A 23,944-nucleotide genomic window follows, 5' to 3' on the forward strand; every position below is an offset into this window, starting at 1 on the left:
TTTGTGTTTTCAGGGAAGTCATCACTTGCAATTTGTACTTCTGAATAAATTACTTAATTTGCATTTCTCTAAGTAATTATGACCAAATATATTTTGACTAGAAAAAGAACTACCTAGCTAACTAGCCAGAGCTGATGATTTTTACTTATTTAATAAAAACAGCCCTAGATATTCAATGACTCATGATAAAACCAAACTCCCAATCAGCTGAAGACCCAGAAACTACTGAGATCTTATATTTTAATATTTCAAAGTGAAACCATGTTCTTTTTCCCCTGGAGGTTTTAATGAAGAAAAGCCCCACAGTGCTAGATCACATCCAGTAATTTACTATCTGTTGTATTGTGGCAGCCAGAAACAGTATCTACTCGTGACAGCCAACAGAACATCCCCTTCTACAAAGCAAATTACCAATATGAGTGAAAACAGAGCCCTTGAAGACAAAGAGATGTGGTAGGTGAAGGAGTTACTGTGAGGTAAGATAGGTGTGACCTTGCCGTGGGATAAATGTGAGCACCAGGACAGCCCACTGCACAGGAGCCTGTGTCTATCCTTTTTACACTCCAGTTTACCTTGCACTACCTCGTCCACCAAGTTGTTTCATGTCACTGGAAAAAGAAATCTCTTCATAGCTGTTTGTTTTCCCTCTCAATTCCTTATTCCATTTGAGCTCATTAGTCTAACAACAGCTTGAGACAACAATCTGTTTTGGATTTAAAGAGTGACTAATCTTGAATTGTATTAACATCATTAAATTAATTTCTGGTGACAGCAGGGATAATTCTGTACCTGCACTTGCAGGATAGAATGATGTACCTGTTATCTTAATAATGTTTAAGCACTTCAGCTGAATTTTGTGTTGCCTGGCACAAGAGTATCTGAATCAAGGTACTGAGACATCACTGCAATAATAAATAAAAGAAATCTTATTTACCTACAGACAATCCAAGTCTTTATACTGAAATAGCAGAATCCTCCATGACAAGTAAGTTAAAGTTACAGAGGTAAATTCATTCTTTAGAAGCAGCCTTTGAAAAGGAAGACATTAGTGTTTGCAGATATATTGAAAGACACAGCAGACCTTTTACAGTAACAGAGGTATATACAGAACAAACTCTACTTCTATCAGACATTTATCATGTCCTTATTTAAAGGAGCAGCACTCATTACACAGTGAAGCTCAAACAGTGCTTTGGATTTCCTTCTGGTTTAAAACATGAAATATCTTAATTTCAAACACATTTTTTCATACCTTTTCAATGTGTAGTTCCTGCACGTCTGCTTATGCACGCAGTGAAATAGGAAAGGCTACTTAAGGCTCAAGCTTTGTTTTCTTGGTTATGTTTTGTTCCTCCTCATAGGTAATCTTAAATTCTGAGAGGCCTCCAGACATGGTGAATACTTGAAATCTCAGGGAAGAGAGACAGCCAGACAGCATTTTTAATTCAGCAACAACACTGAAAACAAAAGAGGCAAAGCTAAAGAACCTGTGCTCTAAAATCTCATTTATAGCAGCTGCATGGTTGCCATTTCTTGTGTAGGGAAGTTCCCCACTTCTGAAATACTCATTATCAATGCACAACAAACTTAGCAAAATGGGGTAGCATCATTACTGCTGCACTAATGTAATAATAAACCAAAACATATTTACTACATGTATTTATTTGTGGCATTCACCCATACTGAGAATACAATTACAAATTATGCAGATAATACATAATGAAAGACAATGCCATTAATCAAGATGCATGGTATTATTAACAGAAATGTACTTATTTAGACAAGTAAATGTAATTTAGGTATATGATGAGTTTATATTTATCTTCATGAACAATGGCACCATAAGTGAAATACTCAGAAGAAGAATATGTTCTCATTTTTTGGTTTTTTTAAGATGTTTTCTTTTCTGCAGCATTGTGCTGTTAAAAAAGCATTGTGTCATTAAAGTCTAAGTTAAGAATTGAAATCAAGATTTATTCATATTCAATTTAGAATGGGGCCCAGCTCCAGCGAAACCCAGATCACACATCAAAACAAAGACAACAACCCCCTCCATTCAAACCAATAAACCAGAAAGAAAAATATACATGGTACCAGAACAGAACCACGTAGGTTACATTTAAATGTACAATAAATGTTTTATTTAGTAACAAATGAGGAGGGGCTAATTAGAGGCTACATTTAAATGTACAATAAATGTTTTATGTTATTTAGTAACAAATGAGGAGGGGCTAATTAAAAAATATAAAAATTGATTCCTTCGGCTCACAGAATTCATTTTGTTTGGGATTTGCAAGGCAATGGCAAAGGAGAATTAGATGTCTAATCAGCATGGGAAGAGAGAATCCACTTTCTTTGAAAATCTCCCTCTTATTATGCAATACCTTTCCAGCCTTCATAAAGGAATATCTAATGGATTCATATCCCTAAGTCATTTACAACAAAGGGTTTCACAGCAAAGTACAGAATGGATCAAGATTTCATTTCATACAATGTTCCTAAATATTAGTATTTTAAACACCTTTATTCTGCATACTCAGAAAATAATTCATAAGCCTGTAAGTTCTGTCTGAAAACAAGTTAAATGGAAAACAGTTCTAGAAAGGAATACTATTCCATCAAGTTGTCTCCACAAACATGAGAACACAATTACATGGTTCAGTCTGATCCTTACGGGAGGACGAAAAGGTTATCCTTCATGATATATTTCACAATGACCTTACAGAATTATTATATACATGGCAGACACCTAAATCACTTTTTAATTACCCTTACAAAGAAAGTTTGCTTAGCAACTTTTCAACAAAAATGCAAAATTTTCAGCCCAAGTCCTCTTCCTAAGCACAACAAACAGTTTTATTCTACAAATTTTACTTCAGGCAGGTATTAACAATATTAAATTCATCTGGGGAAGACACATTACATTAACCTAATAAATAAAGGAGTGATCTATACAACAAAGACATAGTAAAACTCGAACTATTTCTCATTCTTTTTGTAAACTAGGAGATAGGAAACTATGGAGAGACATTAAAATAACTATGGAGTCGCAGCTTATCACCATCTATATATCAGAAAGTGTTATTACATTATTGAGACTTCTTGAGGGGGACTTCTAAGAGTATTTTTATTTCAACTGAAGCACTTACAAAAAATCCAACAATAGATTTACCTCTCTTCATAGCAAAAATAAACTAAATGTGGTTCTGTACTTGGACATATTTTTCATATGCAGGAATTTAATATTCATAATGAAAAGCCTTTTCTAATCACAATGTTTTATCAGAGAGGTCTATCTTCACATCTTGCTTGCAAGTCAAGGTAAGTCAGAGGATCTTAGGAATGCTTTAGAAATCAGTGTTTTACTTGAAATTAATTAATCCCTCTTTCAAAGGAGTTAATAGTAAGTACTAAAGGCAAACAGTATATACAGCTGCCACTGTCTGCACCAAGCCAATAATTCCAAGCTCAAAACAAGATTAGATTAGAAGAGGAAAAAGGACACTGTACTTCTTTGCATTTGCTTCAGTGCACCAGTTCAGGCTGGTTTTCTACAAAAGGAAGCACCCCACTAACATAATAAGCTATTCCAAGGGACAGGAGAGCGATGACAATGATGAGGAGCAGCACCCTCCAGAAGCCCAGGTCTTCCACAAACTCCTGCCATGTTGTGCGGAAACTGGAAAGAACTCCTTCACCTTGCTGGAGGTTTGGATTAAGAAGGGAATGGCTTTCCATTGCACTACAAAGGATTAAAGTTAAAAATACATCAGAGTAAAAGAATGCAGCTGTAAGGATGACACTAATCCCACTAAGGGCATCTGAAACATTCGAGATGAAAAATTAAACCCCCCGCCACTGATTTATAGCATTGCTTCTGCTAAATCAAGACAAATCACATCAGAAAAACACTTTTAATTCTAAACTTATTTTAGCTGAAAGGACATTTTATTAACCTGTGCAAAGAGAATGATATTTGTGTATGTATAACTGCACTGAATTTTCAGGCCTGCTACCCAGAGGCCTTCAAAGGTCAGTCTCCACAATTCCTACTAAATATGGCTTAGTAAAATATAATCAGGCATAAGTTAAGACCTCAGGCATAAGTTAAGACCTCAAGGGGCACACATTATTTGTTAATAAAACAAATAAGGACTAAAAATAAACTCTGATTAATAAAATGGAAGCTTTAATGAATATTAATTGATGCTGGGTTCTGCAGTGACCTTTACTACTCTCCTGGATATCTTTGTTACATGCCTCTTGTAAAAAAGCATTAAAAAAATCACAGAAAACAATAACTTTGGATAACAAGAAATTCAGAAACTTTCTGAGCAAGTTGGCACTGCTGTTTTCTGCCATATGGTGTTTAGTGAGTGCTTTGATGTTTTAGCATTCCACTACCAATCCATCAGGCCTCCTTAAATTGTCAGACAATAAATTAGGGAGTGGAATTCTCACTTTTAATGAAAAACAAATATAAAATCTGAGAGAGGCAGTCTTCTTGACAATTGATCACCATTAGGAAAGATCTAAGTTGTCTCAAAATCCTGCACTTCTCATGTAATTCTCCCAATTTTGCTGGTTTCACAATTGTAACAGGAAACTATCTGTTGCTTATGAAGAATCTCATGAAGAATAGGAAAGCCCTTGCATAGCCTGACTTCACTTAAAATTTTGGCAATCTGCACAGTCTTACTGCTTATTACTTGAGTGAAATTACATACATGGGTGTTTACAGGATCAGGCCCTGACAACCACAGAAAGGAAATGGTAGAATCAAACACATATTCAATGATGTCTATAGCAGAATGTAAGCAAAAAAAAAAAAAGCTTTTCCTCCCTTATAACTGCTTTCCATTACCATATTCCTAGATATTTCTTACAAGACTAATAATAAAAAGTTTAAAAAATAAAGGAAAAGTAATTTCCAAGTCACAACTAATTGTAGGAAAGCTGCTGTTCTTCATGACAGAAATAAATTGAAAAATGATGGTTATCAGAAAAGTCTCATTCACAAAGCTCTCTTCTAAGATTACACCATGGGAAAACTTCACACTATTCATATGGTATTTTTTCTCAGGAAGTATAATCACTGAAGAACAATTAGCCTGAACTCCCACAGCTTGCTCAAGTATTGCAGCATCATGTGCATAAGATTTCAGGAACTGCCTATTAAACAGCCTGTATTTTTGTTTTTTAAAATATTTACCATGCTGTAAAGCTATTTTAGCTTACCCACAGGTGCAGGATTTAGTAATCTTCCTTGCTTATTATGATTTCCCAAGCAAAACAAAGGGTTTAGTAAAAGACAGCCCTTTGTGCAGAATTTCTTACTCAGTAAGTACTAACTAGTTAATACATAACCACAGAGAGGTTAAATAAAGGTGCAATGCAATTTAAGTGGAAAGGTCACATGCCTGCTCATTAAAAAGGGTACAGAGAGAACATTTTTACTATTTTATATTATGACCCAGTTAAAACCAATGTTATTCAATATATTTTTTTCTTAAATTAGAGCTGCATAAAAACTGGTAATGCAGCAACATGTCAAACAAGAGAAGAGTTTGTGCCACACAGCTCAGACAGATGTTCTGTGTCCAGCAGCAGGTGGGAGTTCACATTTAGACACGCTTGTGGCACAGCCACAGGTCCTGCTGGGCTGTGCAGAAGGACAGATGTCTGTGTGAGAGAGGGACAGAGGGAGCTCTGCCTCCTGCCAGCAGGGCCACCCCTCACCCGCGGGAGGGCAAAGCAAGCAAAACCAAATTTGACTTGGGAAATGAGCTCTGGCCTCTGCTGCCCGAGCAGCAGCAACTGCCTGTAACAAGGAGCAGAAAACTGAAGCCAGAGGCTGTTTTTAGAAAGAGTGTTATTTCTCCATAGGCTCATTCATAATGTAAGAGTTCAGAGGGCAGAGGACAGAAGACATTAAGTGTCCCTAAAATGTGAAAATAGTACAAAGAGGGATAAGTGAAACTGGAGGTCTGAAAAGCCAACTGGTAAAAAGACATTATTTATTTACAAAGCAAACAGCACACAAGCTCATTTGCTTTGGCTCCTGTAGGCATCTGCTATTTGTTACTTTAAAAATAATGTATTTCAGACATTTTAAACATGCTCCCAAACAAGCTGGGTAGTGCACTGTTTATGTCTCTGTGCCTGTCCCCAAGGAGAGTTGCTGACTTCCTGGCCAAAGCAAACAATATAACATTTATGAAGGTCAAATAACAGAAAGGAAGTTATGTTTGTTAAAGGGACACCATCAAATCAAAACCCAAAATTTAAACGGGGCTGAGCTGTTTGTCTGTATGTTTAAACAAAATCAGCCTAAGTGCATTTCTGTGTGTCAAGAAACTTTTACTGAAAGTTAGTGAAGTCTGAAAGGTAATATGCACTAATTCTTACAATGTACAACCACATAAATTTGAAAATAAAATTGACTTTCTGTTTCAAGGCTTAGAACAGTCTCTCTGACAGGTAAGGTCACCTGATGCACAAGAAAGAACTTCATGGGAGTATTGGGTGTTATTTCTGCAGCTTTGTTGGTTTCACCTTTTCTCAGCTTGATCTCAGCTTAGATCTCACTCCATCTATACAGCTTCTTTTCTGTTTACAGTTCAGCCTGTCTACATTTTCACATAAACCAAGCAACAGTTATATGACAAAACTCCCTGTCTTTTGTGATATAATGGTCCAGTAGTCATAGTTCATGGTCATCATTAGACAATATCAAAAAAACCACAGTTTTTTTGAAGAGGGTAAACAGCATAATAAGACATACTAGAGAGCAGAAGTCACCATTGCTTTATACAACAGGACTGACAGCTTTCTTTATGTAGTGAAAATGTCTTGTTTCATGGTTTGTAGGACTTCACTGCATTTTTCAGGATAGCACAAACAACTCCTGGAACTGACTAATGCATCAAGCCTGTTCTCCTTATATATTTGTTTTCCACTGAGAAACTTTTATGTTATGGCATATAGTTTTCAGTAATTACAGTTGCATTTTGTGCTACAGAATCACAATTTATTACTATTGATTTCCTCTCTCTTGTAACCCCAGGTTTTGTCTTTGCCACCCCAATTTTCCTCAAGGTTGCCTGTATCTCACTTCTTGGTATCACTAACATGCCTCTACTTCTCATGCTTTTGCTTTTTTATTTAAGAAAATTCTAAGTAAGCACAGTCCCAGAACCATACTTTTAGGAATTCATTACTAACTTCCATCCCAGAACCAGACTTTTAGGAATTCATTACTAACTTCCCTCTAACCCAACAATTTCCCTGAATTGGTCAGGAATTTTCTCGAAATCCTCATTCTGCATTAACTATCTCATTAGTCACCAAAAAATTCTTTTTTTCCATCTTTTCCAGGACTGCTAACAATAGAATTTTTAGATACTACACCATATAAAATCCTTTATTCAAGTTAAGATGGATAAAAAGTCTCCCACCCCCTTTTTTTGCATAGAAAATTATCAAAAGCATGTCAGGTTAGCCTGTGATACTATGCCATTTTGCATTTCACACTATTTCCCACTTGGCTTTGTGGTAGATGGTAGAATATTTGTGTTTGGCACTCCAAATGGAAAATTATTTTTTTTTTAATTTTACCATAAAATTAAAATCTCAGTAGAAGTTCCTTTTTCTTTTTTACATTGGATCTGTTTAAAGAGATTTTTCCAAAATTTAACACTCAATTTTGATTTTCTTTGATAATGTCAGGTCAAATTTGATATTATCTGTTTTGAGGAATAAACAATCAAGTCAATCCCAAAAATCTAAAAGCCATAAACATTATTTCTCCTGGTAATGGTTTTTGTTTGGTAAATACCTTTCGCTTTCAGCTGTCTGCATTGTCTCCAGCTTTGAGTGAGCTCCTCTGTTAAATCCTTTCACCTCCTGCTCCTCTAAAGATTCCAGCAGTCTAATCACATCTTTATTCACACCCCTTCGTTTGGCAAGAACAAGTGGTGTTGCACCTTGGTGGTTGCTAAAACAAGCCCACAAAAAGACATAAGAAAATTTTAACACAGAAATTTTGTAACAAGTCAACTCAGCATAACATATTACAATCTAGTAAGTCCTCAGAACTATTTTCTGTTTTATCAGACAGTAATAAATTCCAATCTATCCAAGTTACAGCACAATTGGTTATACAGGAAAATCAGTGTATTTAGGTTTGAAATTGCACAACTCTTTTCCCCCTCCAATACAATCAAATTCTTAGGACTAATCTAATTGGAATCTCTGGGTGTTACAGCAAAAGAAAAAAAAAAAACAAAAACCAACAGTAGATTTATGACAATGTTCAAGTTTAAGCTTAATTTCAAGAAAGAATTGTGCAATCTGGCTCCTAATAGCTCCCTTTCCATGAGGGTATTAGGACATGAGGCAAAAATGAAATAAAATACAGATGGTCCCTCTGCTGCTATTAAAATAATACTGAATAGGTCCAGAGCTGCCTTTAGACCAGGAATTTCCACCAGAGCTGTTTGAAATGAGGGGAAAAAAATCCCAACCCACAACCCATAAATAATCTGGTCTACCAATAACTAGTTTTGCTGAGTTGAAAACACTAATGAGGGACAGGTGAAAAAGGGACAGATTTAAAAACTCAAAGATTTTGACATAACTCCTGGCTTTTGCACACGTTGTGAATATGCAGAAAGTTCCACAAACAAAGTAATTCAGCACAGGAATGAAACAGCTAGTTATTTTGCAGCTTGAGAGCTTCCATCTGAGCACTGGCATCTGACAGCTGCTGGAAGCCAGAAGGAAAGAATATACAGTATTCTGAGTCACAGACTTTGAGGGAGGGCAAAAACACTGAAAGGAAGCATTGTTACCAGAAGAGTATGGGAATGAACTGACACACACATATACTGTATTTTCTTTGTCTTATATAGTACCACAATAGAAAATGGGGTGGAGAAATTCTTTTAAAGTAGTCAATGTGATTTTTTCTTTGGTGCCAACCACCCACACCTGGTTGTCTGGCCAAACCAGGGCAGCAATGTCATCAATGAGGCACAATTAGATACAGCAGCTCACACCAGCAGCAGCTATTTACATTTTCTTTGCTTGTTGCACAGACTAGCAGAAGTGCCCTCTTACTGTTTTGCTGCCTTTTTTGTTTGTTTGTGGGTTTTTTTGTGTTTTTGTTTTTGTTTTTTTTTTTTTTTTTAATTAAGTGGTATCTTTGTAAAGTAGAATTGCACCAAATACAGCATTTCAGCAACAGCAGATTTATATGCAAGGCTCTGGTGACAGAAGACTAATGTATTATAAAATATGCACTGTAAAAAATGACTTACCAAATATCAATTTTAAGTCCATTAGAAACCAGGAACTGGATGGTATCGACATGCCCACACAGGTGCAGGGCTGTGTTACCCTGGTAATCAGTGGCCAGCAGGTCAGCACCAAATTTATGCAAGAGCTGACAGATGTCTACATTTCCTCTGGCTGCAGCCAGGTGGAGGCCAGTTCGGCCTCGGCTGTCACGAATGTTTGGGTCAAAGCCACTCTCCAGGAGTCGTTTGGAATAGTTAAAATCTCCCTCAATACAAGCCTGCAGCAGCGGCACGTTTGTCTGGGAGGAGTCGTTCACAAAAACGTAGGACATTGCTCTGACTCTCTCAGGAGGAGGTGACCAATCTGCAAGTAAAAGGGTGAAGAAATGATGGTGAAACCAGGCAAATAAACACTATGCTAGTGTTCACTAGACTGCTCAGGCTCCAAACAAGAATGCAAACTAGCTTTTAGGTCAACTCTGAAATCTTCCTGTCGTACACATTGGGTGCTGCATTCCCTTCTGGTGAAAAGGAAAGAGCTCACACCTCTGGGAAGAGCAGCAAAGCTTTGTTAGGAGAGAAAACACAGATCTCTGCCACAGATGCCAGACAGGTGATTAGTTTTCAACCTAGTAAGGAATCACTTGTAGGAGTATTGATATAAAAGGGCAAAACACAACAGACTGGGACAGAAAGGAAGAACCTTTCATAAATGGGGAAACTAAACAATTCAGTCCACCGGTATAGTCACACTAACTGCAACTTTTCCAGCTGTAAGCAAAGCTGCTCCAATGGATTTTCACCCTCTGATTTTGAACTTCAATGCACAAACTACAGTACAGCTAAAAATGCTCCATAAAAATACTAATTTCTTCATTCTGCAATAAATGTATTTTTCAATAGTCTTTGAGAACATTATTTTTACAGTGTCAGAGATACACAAACTATAGAACAAACAAGAACAGCAATACAGAACACAGAAAACTGAATGTATTAGGTGAAGTTGCCCACTGAAAACTGGAAGTGGGTGCAAGGAAGACAATGGTAAAATCAGACATGGAGTTTGAGTAGAACCTCAACACGGAGAAATACAAATGCAGTTTCTCTGGCTTAATACTAAATAAAGGATTAAGCCCTTTTCTGTATCAGGACATAAAAGAGGAAGATAAATGCTTCACCATGGATTACTTGCTATAGAATATTTGATGAACTATGATTTCAGTTTTGCAGAAGAATATTTTAAGGGTAAGTCAAATCACGATGACACTGTGTGCTTACAGGACACAGAAAAGATTACTTGAAAACAATAAGGAAAAAGAGAATGATTTAGCAAGACAATGGTAGAATGTTCATGAGGCAAATTTAAGAAGCAATGAAAATGTCTAGAAGACTGGACAACAGTCCTCTTTTTGTACTGCCTCAGAGAGGTGGCAAAAAAGAAAAAAAAATCATATAAATAAGTAAAATTCCTCTAGAAGAAATCTCACTAGATACATGACAAAGTTAAAGTGATAGGAGGGAAATGTGATTTTACTAGATAAGCTTGGAATAGAAAGTGAACTGAAACGTCACTTGAAACAGTATTTTTCACTTGCCCAGGGGTTCTGTTCTGGGCTCAAGGTGTAGCAGTGTTCTGATTAACTATCTGAATCTCTTATTAAAACTGCTATACACAAATTTAAATTTTCTCATCTATATAAGGTATCCTTCCACACCAGTGCCCTCATTCAGCCAGGAGAATGGAAACATGGCCAGTAGCCAAAGAATTCAATTTAAAACCTCTCCTTTTATGAGAGTTCATAATGTCTATATTTTATAGCTCTTCCCGCATGTTTTAGATCAAATTCAAGACCGAAGTACCTACAGAAGTAATTTCAGAATGTTTACATGCTGGTCTGAATAACAGCTCTAGCATTGGGGGCTGTTGAGTTTAATAAATCATATTTAAACTTCACTAGGCTGTGTTTCCTATCTGGACAAATTCTGCTATGTGTATCAACACTTGTCTAGTTTTCCAGTGCAGGAATGCACAGCGTTTTTTTCTTTATTGGATGCTGAAGAGAAAGAGATAGAAATAAATTCTATGTCTTGGTATCTGTATAAGGAATGATTCTAAGCAGAGTACATTCCTCTAGGCTGCAAGTATGTTTTTAAGCACGTGACAGTACACCACTGGCTCAAGAACTCTTTTCCACAACCATCTCCAATAGCAAGTGGCCGGTTCACTGATACACCATAAAACTTAGTGCAAGACCGGAGTCATGCAGGGCACTGACAGCCTCCTTATAACCCTATACAAAAAGAAAGGAACATGTAGTTGCTTGAATTTTCAGTGAATATGTTACAATCCCCTGGATGCTACAAAACTATGATTCCCAGCTGACAGCAATTTCAATTTTCTTGCCCATTTTCCACCCAAATCATGAATGATATCAGAATTTTTCTTCCACTCTGCTCGTCCAGTCTTCACTGAGAAAAATAATGGGCCCAGTTTCTCTGCAATGCAATTGTGACCTTTATATTCTGCACTAAATCTTCCCTAAAGCAAGATCATAAATCATTTTAAAACCTCCAATTATCAGCCATAGTAACAGCACATCAATACCACAAACCCCTACTCGCACTTGACAAAAAGTGGTTTGCTTGTAAAGTAATGCTTCAGTGTTTAAACCTGCTTAATAAAACAAGGCCTAATATAAATCAACAAGAGAATATCACACTGGAAGAATCGTAGGCTATTTGAGAAACAGCATGGCATGCTCTGTTAAACATAAGCTAAAGTCTGTATTTTCATACCAGACATGTATGTCTGGTAAAGCCTTACAGAATTCCCCAACTGTGATGAAACATTGGCTAATAATACCTAGGAAAAAAGTCACCTCCTTATCTTCTCAGAAAAGGAAGCACAAATAATAGCAGTTAACAGAAAGTGTAACTGGAAGTCATTCTGATTCAGAATTAATTATCACTAAAATCTTCTAGAACTGATCACTCATGTGTAGAAGACTAAAGTAAAACCTCAGAATTTCACAGTAAGAAAGACAAAGATGAGGCAAATCCTTCTTCCCAATACTTGAAGATTGTGGACTAAGCAAATGCATTCACAAGGAAAAAAAATCTGGACCATCTGGTTTGATTTATCTTTGTGATTAAAAAGATTTTTTCTACTAACACAATTCTATTTCACATATGGCTAGCTAACCTATGCCAAATACAAGCTGCACACAAAGCTGAACTATGCACCATCTTTAAAATGTCAGTCCCCAAACAGCATGTTCTTTCCTCAAAATTAACCCAACCTAGCAAAATTTCCTGTGCAAGAAAACTCATAAAAAATCACAAATAAAAATAATTCGGTATTTTTCATTAAACAAATGGTGGTTACATTTCTGCCCACAGTATCAAAAAGCTTATTATTGCAATGACTATCTAATACAACAGACTTAGGAGCAAAATTTAGAAACAAAACAGCATTAGCCATTCAATTTAAATTGCTTCTGAAAGGTGAATCAGGTAACGACTCTGACCCTGCCCATAAGCTGGTATCCTACCAGCAAGGACTGATTTCATAAGCACCAATTAGGACAAATAGACTTGCAATAGTAACAAGACACAAAATACTGCAAAATGACCATCCTTAACATCCTAAAAATTTACTACTACTACTTAAATAAATCTAATGTTTAAAACCAGAGGTAAATGACTGCTTGTAAAAATGCATCACTATCTACTGAAAATGTATCTATTAAATAATATTTTTGTTTAACAAAAAGAGTTGTTTTTAATAATTTGGTACTTTGACAGAAAATTTGTTTTGTGAAAAAAGGTAAATTCAAAGACATCCTCCCAAGCTAGAAAGCTTCCCATTAGAAAGGCATAATATAAGAATATATTTTCTCCAGATTTATGCATTTATTTAGCCTCAACACTATGTACTTCTTAATTAATAACTTTAGAAATTATGCTGTAAGCCTCTTCCATGACACATGTAGTACAGGATAAGAAAATTTAACCAAGCTGTTTTGTTTTCAAAAGGAATCACTTATATTAAGTAATTCTGTAAAAAAATTATTTATTTACTAGGAGTCAGTTGTCTCTCACTATGAGTACAATGGTAACTCATTGTCACACACTGATCTGTTGCAGGACACATTCTCATCTACAGAAGCCAGGAGTGATCTTGAAAAATTCAAACCACAGAGCTAAATGCAAGTTCTGTCACTTCTTAAACTAGTCCTAAAATTTCTGTTAACTGTGCACAGTTTTATTTTATAGTAAATATATGCTGTGGTCTCTGCTTTTTCCTTAAGTTCAACAGCTACCAAATAGCCCCAGGAACAGGAGAGAACAGCTCCACATGAGAAACCCCATCACTCATGGGACCCACGCCTCCACTACAAAAGTATTAATGCACCTGCCAAATTGGGACTAATCACCAGTCAGTGCTCCCTAGGACATACCAGTTCTGCAAAACTACAGTTTTCCCCACTACATTCAGGAAAAGTGAACTAACTGCCCCCATTTTAAAACAACACATCAGTACCACAGAACAATATCAGATCACTCCATCCTCGAGACTTCTCAGTATTAATAAAACTCTGACATCTAGGACCTAGGCATCAGTAAGATTACCACCAGGGAAACTGCCACCACCAAAAATGGAAACTAAAACAAATCCAGGAAATAGTAACCTCCTATGCCAGCAAACATACGATACGCATTCCTCAGAAAATTTGCATTTGTCAACTCCCTTGTGGTAAGCAGCATCCTCTTTCTGTAATGCACTTTGAGAGCACTTCAGTGGCAGTGGCTTGCAGAGCTCTTCCTCTTCATTATTTAAGTGAATGAAAAACATTCCAGTACTTTGCTTAAAATGCTGAGGAAGAAATTCCTTGCTAAGTTTTCATACACACATGTATTTATGTGTAAATTACTGAGAAGTCATTTAACTGAGTATTATATTTACTAAAAATTATGTGATCAACTCATTTTCATTTAGGAAAAAAACCCAGTATGTTCATCAAAATCCACTTATTTTCTATTAGGAATCTTTACCTTTTCAGTACAACTGGAACAGTTTTATGGCTCCACCAATATGGAACTGCTGCTAAAAGCAGCACCTCAGATTAAGCACAGCATGATGCCTATTTTACACATGGCTATATTTTGCAGATTTTCCTTTTCTAACTTTAGCTATTTTTTCAGCAATTCCTGGATCTGAGGTATCACAGCAGGTTTATAACACCTACATGCCCTCTCATGTCCCTAGTCAGCCACATGGGTAGGTGCCAACAGAATAACATTATTTATGCCATTTGTTTCCAATCATTCCCATTCCCTTATGCAGACATGAGACTTCCAGGTAATGATCTCTTGATGTCAGGACCATCCTGTAAGTAGAAACTCTGGGGCACTGCAAATACAAAGGGCTTTACAAGTACAGGCTACAAAGTGCTGTATGAAAAAGCTTTAACAGCTATTGCTGCTCTTATGGATCAGCAGATGACGGCACTGGGAAACATGGAGCTTTGCTCATTATTGCCCAGTATTGTCAACACTGCAAGATAAAAAATATACAAGGCCTCAAATGCCAATCAAGGGTTGCAGGATGCTTCCCCAGACAAAATAGTAAAAGCTTTGTGTACTTAGGTACACAAAACAAGGGAAAAATAAGAAAGATATCATTCCTTTAATAAAATGCCTGTTAAAGAGATCATTCCTGTTAATAAAATGCCTTTATTAACAAGCAGATTCACAAACATTTTATCCTTGCTAAACTTACTGGTAATTCAGTTGCATTACATGTTTGAACACATTTAGCTACTATCAAATATACAGCTAAGTATTTTTGAACGTTGCTTTCATCTTCTGTACAATAACTATTTAGGAAAAAAGGCAATTTACAGATTTATTTTAAAATAATGTGTAACTTTAATTCCCCACAATTGGCTCAATTAAACCAGTATATAGCTGCAGTACTTCTCTGATCATTGCGGCTAACAGAGTAGCGAGAATTTGTCCCACTCCTAATTAGTGTTTGTGTTTCAATTTGCTGCAGGCTCGGAGCAGTCTTCTGGAAAAGCCACTGGCGAGGGATGAGTCCGGCTGGCCGCAGGCTGCCGAGGCAGGAGCAGCGCTGCAGCCTGGATGGACACTGCCACCGCGTGGACTGCTCAATTCCGTCCGACCGAGGGACAAACAATCACAGAATGCTTCGAGGGGGGAGAGACCTTAACAGGTCGTCTGCTCCGACCCCTTGCCATGGACAGGGACACCTCAGACACCACTAGACCGGGCTGCTCAAAGCCCCATCCAGCTTGGCTTTGAACACTTCCAGGGATGGGGCATCCATGGCTTCTCTAGGCAACTTGTTCCAGTTCTTCTTGACCCTCACAGGAAAGAATTTCATCCTTATATCCAATCTAAGCCTCCCCTCTGTCAGTTTAAAGCCATTCCCAGTTGTCTATCATTTCATGTCCTTGTAAAAAGCTGCTCTCCACCTTTCTTGTAGGTCCCCTTTAGGTACTGGTGTGGTGTGTAAGCCTTGACCCACACAGACCACTTTTTCTACATTTGTGGTGTTTCCTATTTTCCTGGGAAAGAAATTATGCAAGGCCTGAAAATAAGATTTTATAAAACTTTATTAAAAGGATTCTGAAATCCAACCTGATACTTCTTTGCAGTATAAACAGCATTCTCATTTTATCTTTGATCCTCTGTTAGTGAAATGAGGACTCAGGGATGTTGCTTGAGTTCTGAAACCAAAGGTATCTTATTTTAAAAAGTATGTATTTATGCCTGTTTCTTAACAAAACTAAATCCAAAACACCCCCACACCCTCACAGAAAAAGCCCAGTCCTTACCTAGACAAACAGTAAGTCAGAGATGACATATTTACTAAAATGGGGAAAAATTTTCGGTGTCCAGGAGGAATCATCAGAAATCAGAACTTAATAAAAGCAATAAAGCAAACTAAGAACCTGTCACCAAATTACTTGTTATACAGTTCATACTTTCTTACTTTTTTCCTTAAAATGGATATAATACCTTACATGTCCTTAGTCATGCATAACCTTGATGACATAGCCTTAGTGTGCAACATCAAATCTGGCTTAGGGGCTAGTAAACAGAACCAAGTCACTTTTAAAAGCAGATGTCTCCTAAATTTGTGAGTCATTTATATAAAACTGTATGCTTGACTTAAAAAATATCTTGCTCTACTTGTTCATTGAAGTTCCTTATTTTATACCAACAATGTATTTATATCAATGTACCAATGATAAGACAACTAACACTGTCAAACACCCAACTCTTACTACAAGTGCTGGATACCCATATTTCTGTTCAGAATTTTCATGTTCACACAGTAAATCACTAAACAAGTTTATCAAAATCAAAGACAAATAGTAAACTGATAAATTTACTCTTTCAAATATTTTAAATATCTATCAACACAGCATGAGTTAAAAAACTTAACTGTGTCACAGTGGATCACATTATGTGACAAGATAAAATGGTAACACTATTAAGGTTGTATGTCTAACTAGTATACACATAGTGACACTACTTTTGCATAAATAGTTGCTTCACCATGCTTAGACTCAAAAAATTTCTCCATGTAGGCAAACATGTAGTAGTACTAGTGACTGCCCAACTTCAGACTAAAGGGACTGAAGGGAGTAAACCAGCAGCCTCAGCATTCCCAGGACAACAGGCAAGTCTGAGGAGAATCAGAGAGGTCAGCCTCAAGCTCCTGATCTGCACAGGGGCTGGAATCGACCAAAAATCCAATGAAAGATGATTGAAAAGAACCTGAGAGTGAGGTAGCTCAATTGATGTTTACCAATTGCATCAATTTATCCTGCTGAGCCTGAAAACAAGACACCACATATTGAGGGGGAACTTCTACCGTTAGTATCAATATCTTCTACCAATATCTCATCTGTAAAAGACTCAATCAATACTCAGCATGAAACCCCGTATCTAGTCAGCAACACCATGAACAGCAATACCATGTTTCTTTAAAGGGGTTTGACAAGCTCCATTTGAGGAAGGATGAAGAGAAACTTCAAAAGTCCACGTCAATTATTATTTTTGTGACTAAAGAGCCAACATAAAAGTAGCCACAGCAGATCACAACAAAGGTCCTTTTAGACCTAGTATAATTTTTGAAATGGTGGCAAAAAGCAGAGGCCAGAAAGAACACAGAATAGGACAAGCATATATAATATTGCTTTTTCTATTCAAAATGGATGGGGTTTTTACACATTTGGCTCCACCTCCACCTCTGAATCTGCTCTTTCTCCTCTTCAACACAAATACTTCTAATACCCACCAACATACTCTGGTAAGCTCTCCAACTCAGTTCTTACAAAGAACAACATCTTTTGGTCTTGCTGAATCAGGGTCTTGGTAGCTTCCCTAGACCCCCAGCTCTCCTGTGGGAAGAACAGACTGTGCACCTCTGCCTGTTCTTTTCCTGCCACTCAAGATCCTACAGGCCTTCATCACAGCCTCCTCAGACATCCCTTTCCAGGGTGAATTTTGAAGTCCAGCTTTCTTGATCATTCTTCATTTGGAAGGGGGCCTGTGTCTGTGACCATTCTTGTTTTGCTTCTCTGAACCTCACTCACTTTTACTCTGTTTTGTGAGCAGACAGAGCAGGGGTGACCCAATCAAGATGTTTGGGGTGAACCATGGATTAACAAGTGTCATGACAAAATCCTTTGCTTTGTTCTTTACTTGTTTCTCAGTAATATTCACTGGTTTTTCTACCTTTCTTACTGCTGCTTAACACTGTTGTTATGTTTTCATGGAATCATTCATAAAAACTACAAGATACTGCTCATTACTGAGAAGTAATGGGAAGTTAGGATTCTCTTTATGCTATCTGAATCCCTCTACTTAGACTGAACTCATGTGCCAGTATGTTGCACTATCCAGTTACTCAGTTTTACAGGGCTCTTCTGCAGCTTTTCATAGCTGACCCTCTCTTTACAACCCATATCCTGGCAAACACTATCACCTTGTTGCTCACTGCCTTTTCTAGGCTGTATGAGCAAATTCAGAAGAAGTAAAATTATTCCAGTCTTACTGATCACAAGCTGACTAAAACTGGTGTCCTGGATCAGGCTGATCTGGCTCCCCAGTGCTCTGCTTTCAAGAGCAGCCATCAGAGATCCTCCACTGGGAGAGCACATGAACCTGGCTGCTTCCTGCAGTCCGTTCTCCACACACACCCAGCAGCCACCACAGTACATTGTGGACCTCCCTGAGCAGCTCTTTTAGCAGCCCTTCAACAGACCTCTTGTCCATTTTCTGACTCATTCCTGAATCTGCTCACGCTGCCACCACAGTGCCCCTGTCATCCTTCCTTGTGTCCACCTGAAACTACCTCCCAACAGCCCCAGCATGCAATTCCCATTCCAGTGCCTCAGCACTGGATGAACAACTCTCACTTTACTCACTGCCTTCATTGCATAACCCTGGTCATGCCCGAGCTTTCCTCTTAAGGAAGCTGATCCCCTGGTTCCTTTCAGTTGCCCTCCCCTATCCCACTGTGTCCTTCCAATGCAGAGACTGGAACCACACAAACTACCCCAGATGTGGGTGCACCAGCTGCAGCAGCAAAATGGTGCTCTCTGTCTTCTTCTCACTATCTCTCTCAGGACAGTCACCATTTTCCTGGCTCTCTGGCTGCCACAGCACACTGAGCTTAGGTTTCCAGGGAACATTCAGTGGTAACTCCGAGCACTTTCTCTTGATTGGTGGCTGCCAGTCTCGAGTTCACCACCATGTGAGCATAGTTTAAATTATTTTACCCAAGACATCATCTTACTTTATGTACACTGAAGCTCCTGTGCCACCTTTCTGCCTCCTTCCTTTTTTGGCAATTTCTTTTTGCCTTCTTTATAATTTTTCAACCCAACCACTTCTGCATGTAAGAAATGTCTTTGATGCTACACACATCCACTCTCCTCAAAAGCCTCTAGTATGGTACTTTTGTTTTAATGCTTCCTGCAGATCCACATCACCTGCGTCTACAACCCTACTCAGTAACCCTGAGTAAAAGCTGATGAGTCTTGGAGGTAGCAAAACTCTGAAGATGTACCCATTCTCAGAGAGAACCAGCCCCTAAGGTACTAACCCGTAACACAGACAGGCATTCTCTTCTGTGGATAAAAAACTCTGAGCTGAAGGAGACACACAAGCATTTTACACCATCCATGGGAAGCCCATACACCCCAAGCCATTCCTGAAATGTCCTGCTGCCCTTTTTCTGTCACCATCCACTACTGCTGGTCACTCAGCAGACACTCTAGCACACCCTAAGAGGTCTTGAGCATGCTGAAGAATATCATAATGAGCATTACAGGATTTATGCCTTTGAGTTTATATTATAAAATTCAGCTGATGTCAGAAATTTGCTGACTGACAAAACTGGTCTTTAAGCAACTCTGTTCCACTCAGCCAATTGAAATTTTATTGAAAAAGTAAAAGAAAAAATGCCACTTGGAAAAGTGGTGCTGATACATGAATGAAAGCCAGAATCTAAGTCCTGTAAGTACAGACAATGCTGTAGTGGGGGACTCTCTACAAATCCATTTCCCACAGGACTACAAAAGATAAAACCTTTTTTTCCACATGTTTAGTAAGTATCATCTTTAAACAGCACAGCAAACCACAATAAAACTGTGCTCTTGACTTACAAACACAATAAAAACTCACATTGGGAATTTGGTGGAGCAAGCCCATGCACTCAAGTCAGGCCTGTTGCCTACTCTAACAGCATTCTTTGGATGGTCTCTCCAGAAAGCTCAAATGCTTCAGGGATCATGGGTTTCACATAACATGTCTAAACCAATGCCTTCTAAAATATCTTGTGTGCTTATTAACTGATCTATCTGGAAGTGCAATATCCACAACTTGAGATCACGTGGGGAGATATTAACTGACAGACTGACCAAAAGAAAAGAGTGGCAGCCCTCAAAATTCCAGCATACCCAAATCCCTAGAAGGGCCTCTAGTAGTGGTTCACTCGTTGGACAACCAAGTACCCCAGGTCCTGAGCTGCAGATGGCTCAGGGCCACGAAGGCTTCAAGGCCACATGTGCTCAAACATTAAGTTCAAAAGAATGTGAGGTGAGATAACACAATTACCTTAAAGCATTGTTTCAAATCCCTCGCTCTTGCTGATTAAGACAACTTTAACTAAAGGAAACCAAAACCTGCAGAGAGGAAATGTGTCACTGATTACAGATCAGAACTGAATTTTAGAGTCCCCTCTTGCAGAGGCAAACTCACACTGCTCTGGTAAGAAGACAGCAGATGCACATACTACACTTCAACCTTTAACTCGGCTTACTCATCACATCACACCTTTTCTTCAACACAAAAAAGCCTGCAATTAGCCATTGTCATTTCCTGATGGTCATCAACTCTACTATTCAGATAGCAAACATTACTATAAATATTTTTCTTCTAAAAAACAATTTAACAAGTTTTTGCTAATAACCTATTTCAAAAACAAGCAAAAAAGAAAAAACTGATCTATAGTCTACAGGTAACACCAAGCTTAGGCTTCTGCTGCAGCAAACAAAAATATTATTTTTGCAAACCAGTCACCTTCCATCTAGTAAGTGTTCAGTTTCTGCTCTTCCTTGATCTTTTTGAAGGCTGGTCCTGAATATCAGTGCTCTCTGATGGTTAGAAATTTTCATGCATTATTAATCTTAAAACCTACGTTACATTATTCATGTATTAACATGATCCTTTAGCTCAATTTATTTCCCCCATGGTGTTTACCTTCATGATTAAACAGAAAGCAAAATTACAATTATTCTGCAAAATTAAAAAAAGCCAAATGCCCTTCCAATAGACTTTCAATTTCCCTACTTGACCTCGACAGAGCTTCCTGTTTCTGTTCCAGTTTTTTTGCTGAGAATGATTACCATTATACAAAGATTTCTAGAGTTCTGCTCATGGATAACAGTAACTCCTTTAACTGGAACACTGTAGTAAGCATTTACTTTTTCTGCAATTCAATATCTTGTAACAACCTAACATTCTTTGGTTTTGCATTGCTTTCAACTGGTAGGAATTTCTTCTACAAATCTTTTGCTTGCAAGGTTACAACTCTAAACCCTCAGTCTTTAAATTGTTATTTAACTTATTTCATACCCTAGTTCTCAGGATCACCCAATTCTTTCTGTGTAGTACTATAACCCTCTTCCATACTGTCAGTGCCTCCCAACTCCCCATCGCTATCAAATTAAGACAGTAAAGTTTTAATTGCTACATCAAGACCTCTATTAACTATTTAGTAAGACTGGTCTTAAGACTGATCTTCAAAGAACTAATTTTATACCCTGTGATACTCAGATTTGATGGATTTTCGATTCAATATTACTCACCATAGTTTGTTTCTAGTTACTTCCCTATCCTGTCTACAATTCAGGTGTTGTCCCTACCTTTTCACCACAATAAACGCGAGCAGCAGCTTTAGTGTGGTCTAAAAAATTAAAAAGGGAACTATTCCATTTCCAATAAAAACAGTAATTACTTCATCAAAGACAGGTTAAAAGATGTATTTCAGTTCCACTCATCTTGTTTACCCCTAGAAAGCACGTTCAGAGCCGCTCACTTACCAAGGCCCTGTCAGCAGCGGCCGCGCCCCGTCCCCCTCCCCTCCCCTGAGGGCTGGCACTGCTCCCGCTCCTCTCCCACCAAACGGCATCACAGCGCTCCAGCTCTCCGGCTGCCGGGCCGGGCTCTCCCAGGGCCCGTCCCCGGGTCCCTCCCCAGGCCCGGCACAGGCCTGTCGGGGTGACAGCGCCCTGCCCTGCACCGTGCCCTGCCCGGCCTCCCCGCCGCCCCGGCCCCGCGGTCCCGGCCCCGCTCCGGCCGTACCTGCGCGGGGCTCTCGGCGCCTTACCATGGGGTAGTTGATGGGGAGGTGTTCCAGCAGAGGTTGGACTCGATCTCAGAGGTCTTTTCCAGCCTTTGGTCTTTTCCAAACCTGATTCTGTGATTCTGCGATTTTGGCGCTGTTGTGTGTGCTATGCCTATAACACCACAAAAATCAGCAAGCTAAAAATTAAGGCAAAAGTACAGTGCTACAATGCCTCTGTCCCTGCCTCATCTCAGCACCAAGGTTCTCTGAGAATATGTGAATGGAAGTGGGGGTGAGAGGGGAGAAAGAGTGGGAGCTAAAATTATTTTATTTCACCCAAAATATTAGTGTAGCCTTTTTTTTGGATGGATGATACCTCAGCAGGGCAGTAAGCAAACCACAACAGTCTGGTCTGCTTGGAAGGATCAGAGGAAATGCACGCCTTTCCCAAACAATGCCTAGGTGGCAATAGCCTGTTCAACCCTCCCCTTTCTGCTTGAACAGTGTCTGGGGAAACGGAAAACAAAACAAAAAAGCATAGTCTCAGCACCCATTCTCACTAGTAACTAGATTTGTAAAAATTCTAAAGAACAATGCACAAGGAAGGAATGACAATGAAGGTTTTTGGTTGGTTTGTGGTTTTTTTTTGTTTGTTTGTTTGTTTTGGTTTGGGTTTTTGTTGTTTGTTTGGTTTTTGGTTTTGGGGTTTTTGTTTGTTTAGTTTCTTTATAATTCAAGACTTCAACTATGGGTTTATTATTTTCAGACAATTCATTTTGAAAGACACTATCTAAAATAAATTATTAAGGTCCTCTTCTCTTATTTTCTCAAATGCACAGTCATCTTCATTTGGCCTAACTAAAAATCTTTTCCTTGAGATACAAGGAAAAATTTGAGATACAAATTTGTACATGCAGTGGAACAAATAAAATAAACAGTTAGAGGAGCATATGCATTTCAGTAATTATAGGTAGATACAAACAAGCTAGAAAATCTCACAGAATACAGTTCAGGCTGATCTCTTTGGGATATTTCAGAGAGAACAGAGTTATTTTTTTCCTGCTGGAATAGGACACAAGAACAGTTGCTTCTGCTCTAAGGCTTATTACAATGTACTGTGTGTGTGGATTGAACAGCAGTCCCAGATGTGCCAACGTCGATGTTGTTTGGCATTATAGTGACCACAAGGACATATGTGTAGGTACTTTAACTGCTGAATAAGCCTGAATTAGGTTGACTGCTGTTAATCACACATTCTTTAACCATAACAACTGCATAAATGCTACCTTTCAACTCTATTTTTCCTAAAGAGTACCCAGTACTGTCTGAAGTTTATGAATACCATATCATCTGGCAGGTATAAGCAGGCAAATTATACTATTCTATTGCCTGTACCTGCAGTTTTCTGTTGTATTAGGAAAATTTATGGCACTGATTTATCTTGATATTTGTTTGTAAAGTAAGTGTCCTGAAAATCTAATAAAAGTGTCCATCATGAAGCTATGGTAACCATGCTGCAGTAACTAGCATCAAGACATTAGGAAGCTGGAACCAGGTTTTGCATACATTATCTCTGTAGAAGTTATTTCATGCCTGTTGCAAGATTTCTAAAATGACACATAACAGCAGAATTGCCTAGGTGCAGGCACTTCTACAAGACAGCCTCACTATCTGCAAAGGCCAGCTATGCTTCTTCATTTTCCTCCTAAATCTTACTGCTGCACTAGATTGTGTAATCAGACAAGAGCTTTCA

The 23,944-nt window shown here is 38.3% G+C and overlaps 1 protein-coding gene across 4 annotated transcripts; it reads right to left on the minus strand.

The window, feature by feature from the left end:
* Positions 1–2,595: 2,595 nt before the first annotated feature.
* On the minus strand, positions 2,596–22,222 carry ANKRD46 (ankyrin repeat domain 46). Of its 4 annotated transcripts, none has more exons than XM_039706242.1 (4): positions 22,209–22,222; positions 9,321–9,663; positions 7,838–7,996; positions 2,596–3,742 (listed from the first exon to the last, which is right to left on the minus strand). In XM_039706242.1, the coding sequence occupies exons 2-4, from the start codon at positions 9,629–9,631 to the stop codon at positions 3,526–3,528; spliced, it is 687 nt and encodes a 228-aa protein (XP_039562176.1). In that variant the 5' UTR covers positions 9,632–9,663; positions 22,209–22,222; the 3' UTR covers positions 2,596–3,525. The 4 variants fall into 4 exon arrangements, with proteins under 4 accessions (XP_039562176.1, XP_039562175.1, XP_039562174.1 ...); XM_039706241.1 differs by having other exon boundaries at positions 21,947–22,210; XM_039706240.1 differs by lacking the exon at positions 22,209–22,222 and adding an exon at positions 20,925–20,948.
* Between the last annotated feature and the right edge of the window lie 1,722 nt (positions 22,223–23,944).

This window comes from Passer montanus, unplaced genomic scaffold (genome assembly GCF_014805655.1).
Source record: "Passer montanus isolate IOZ18808 unplaced genomic scaffold, ASM1480565v1 scaffold19, whole genome shotgun sequence".
NCBI classification, from domain to species: domain Eukaryota; kingdom Metazoa; phylum Chordata; class Aves; order Passeriformes; family Passeridae; genus Passer; species Passer montanus.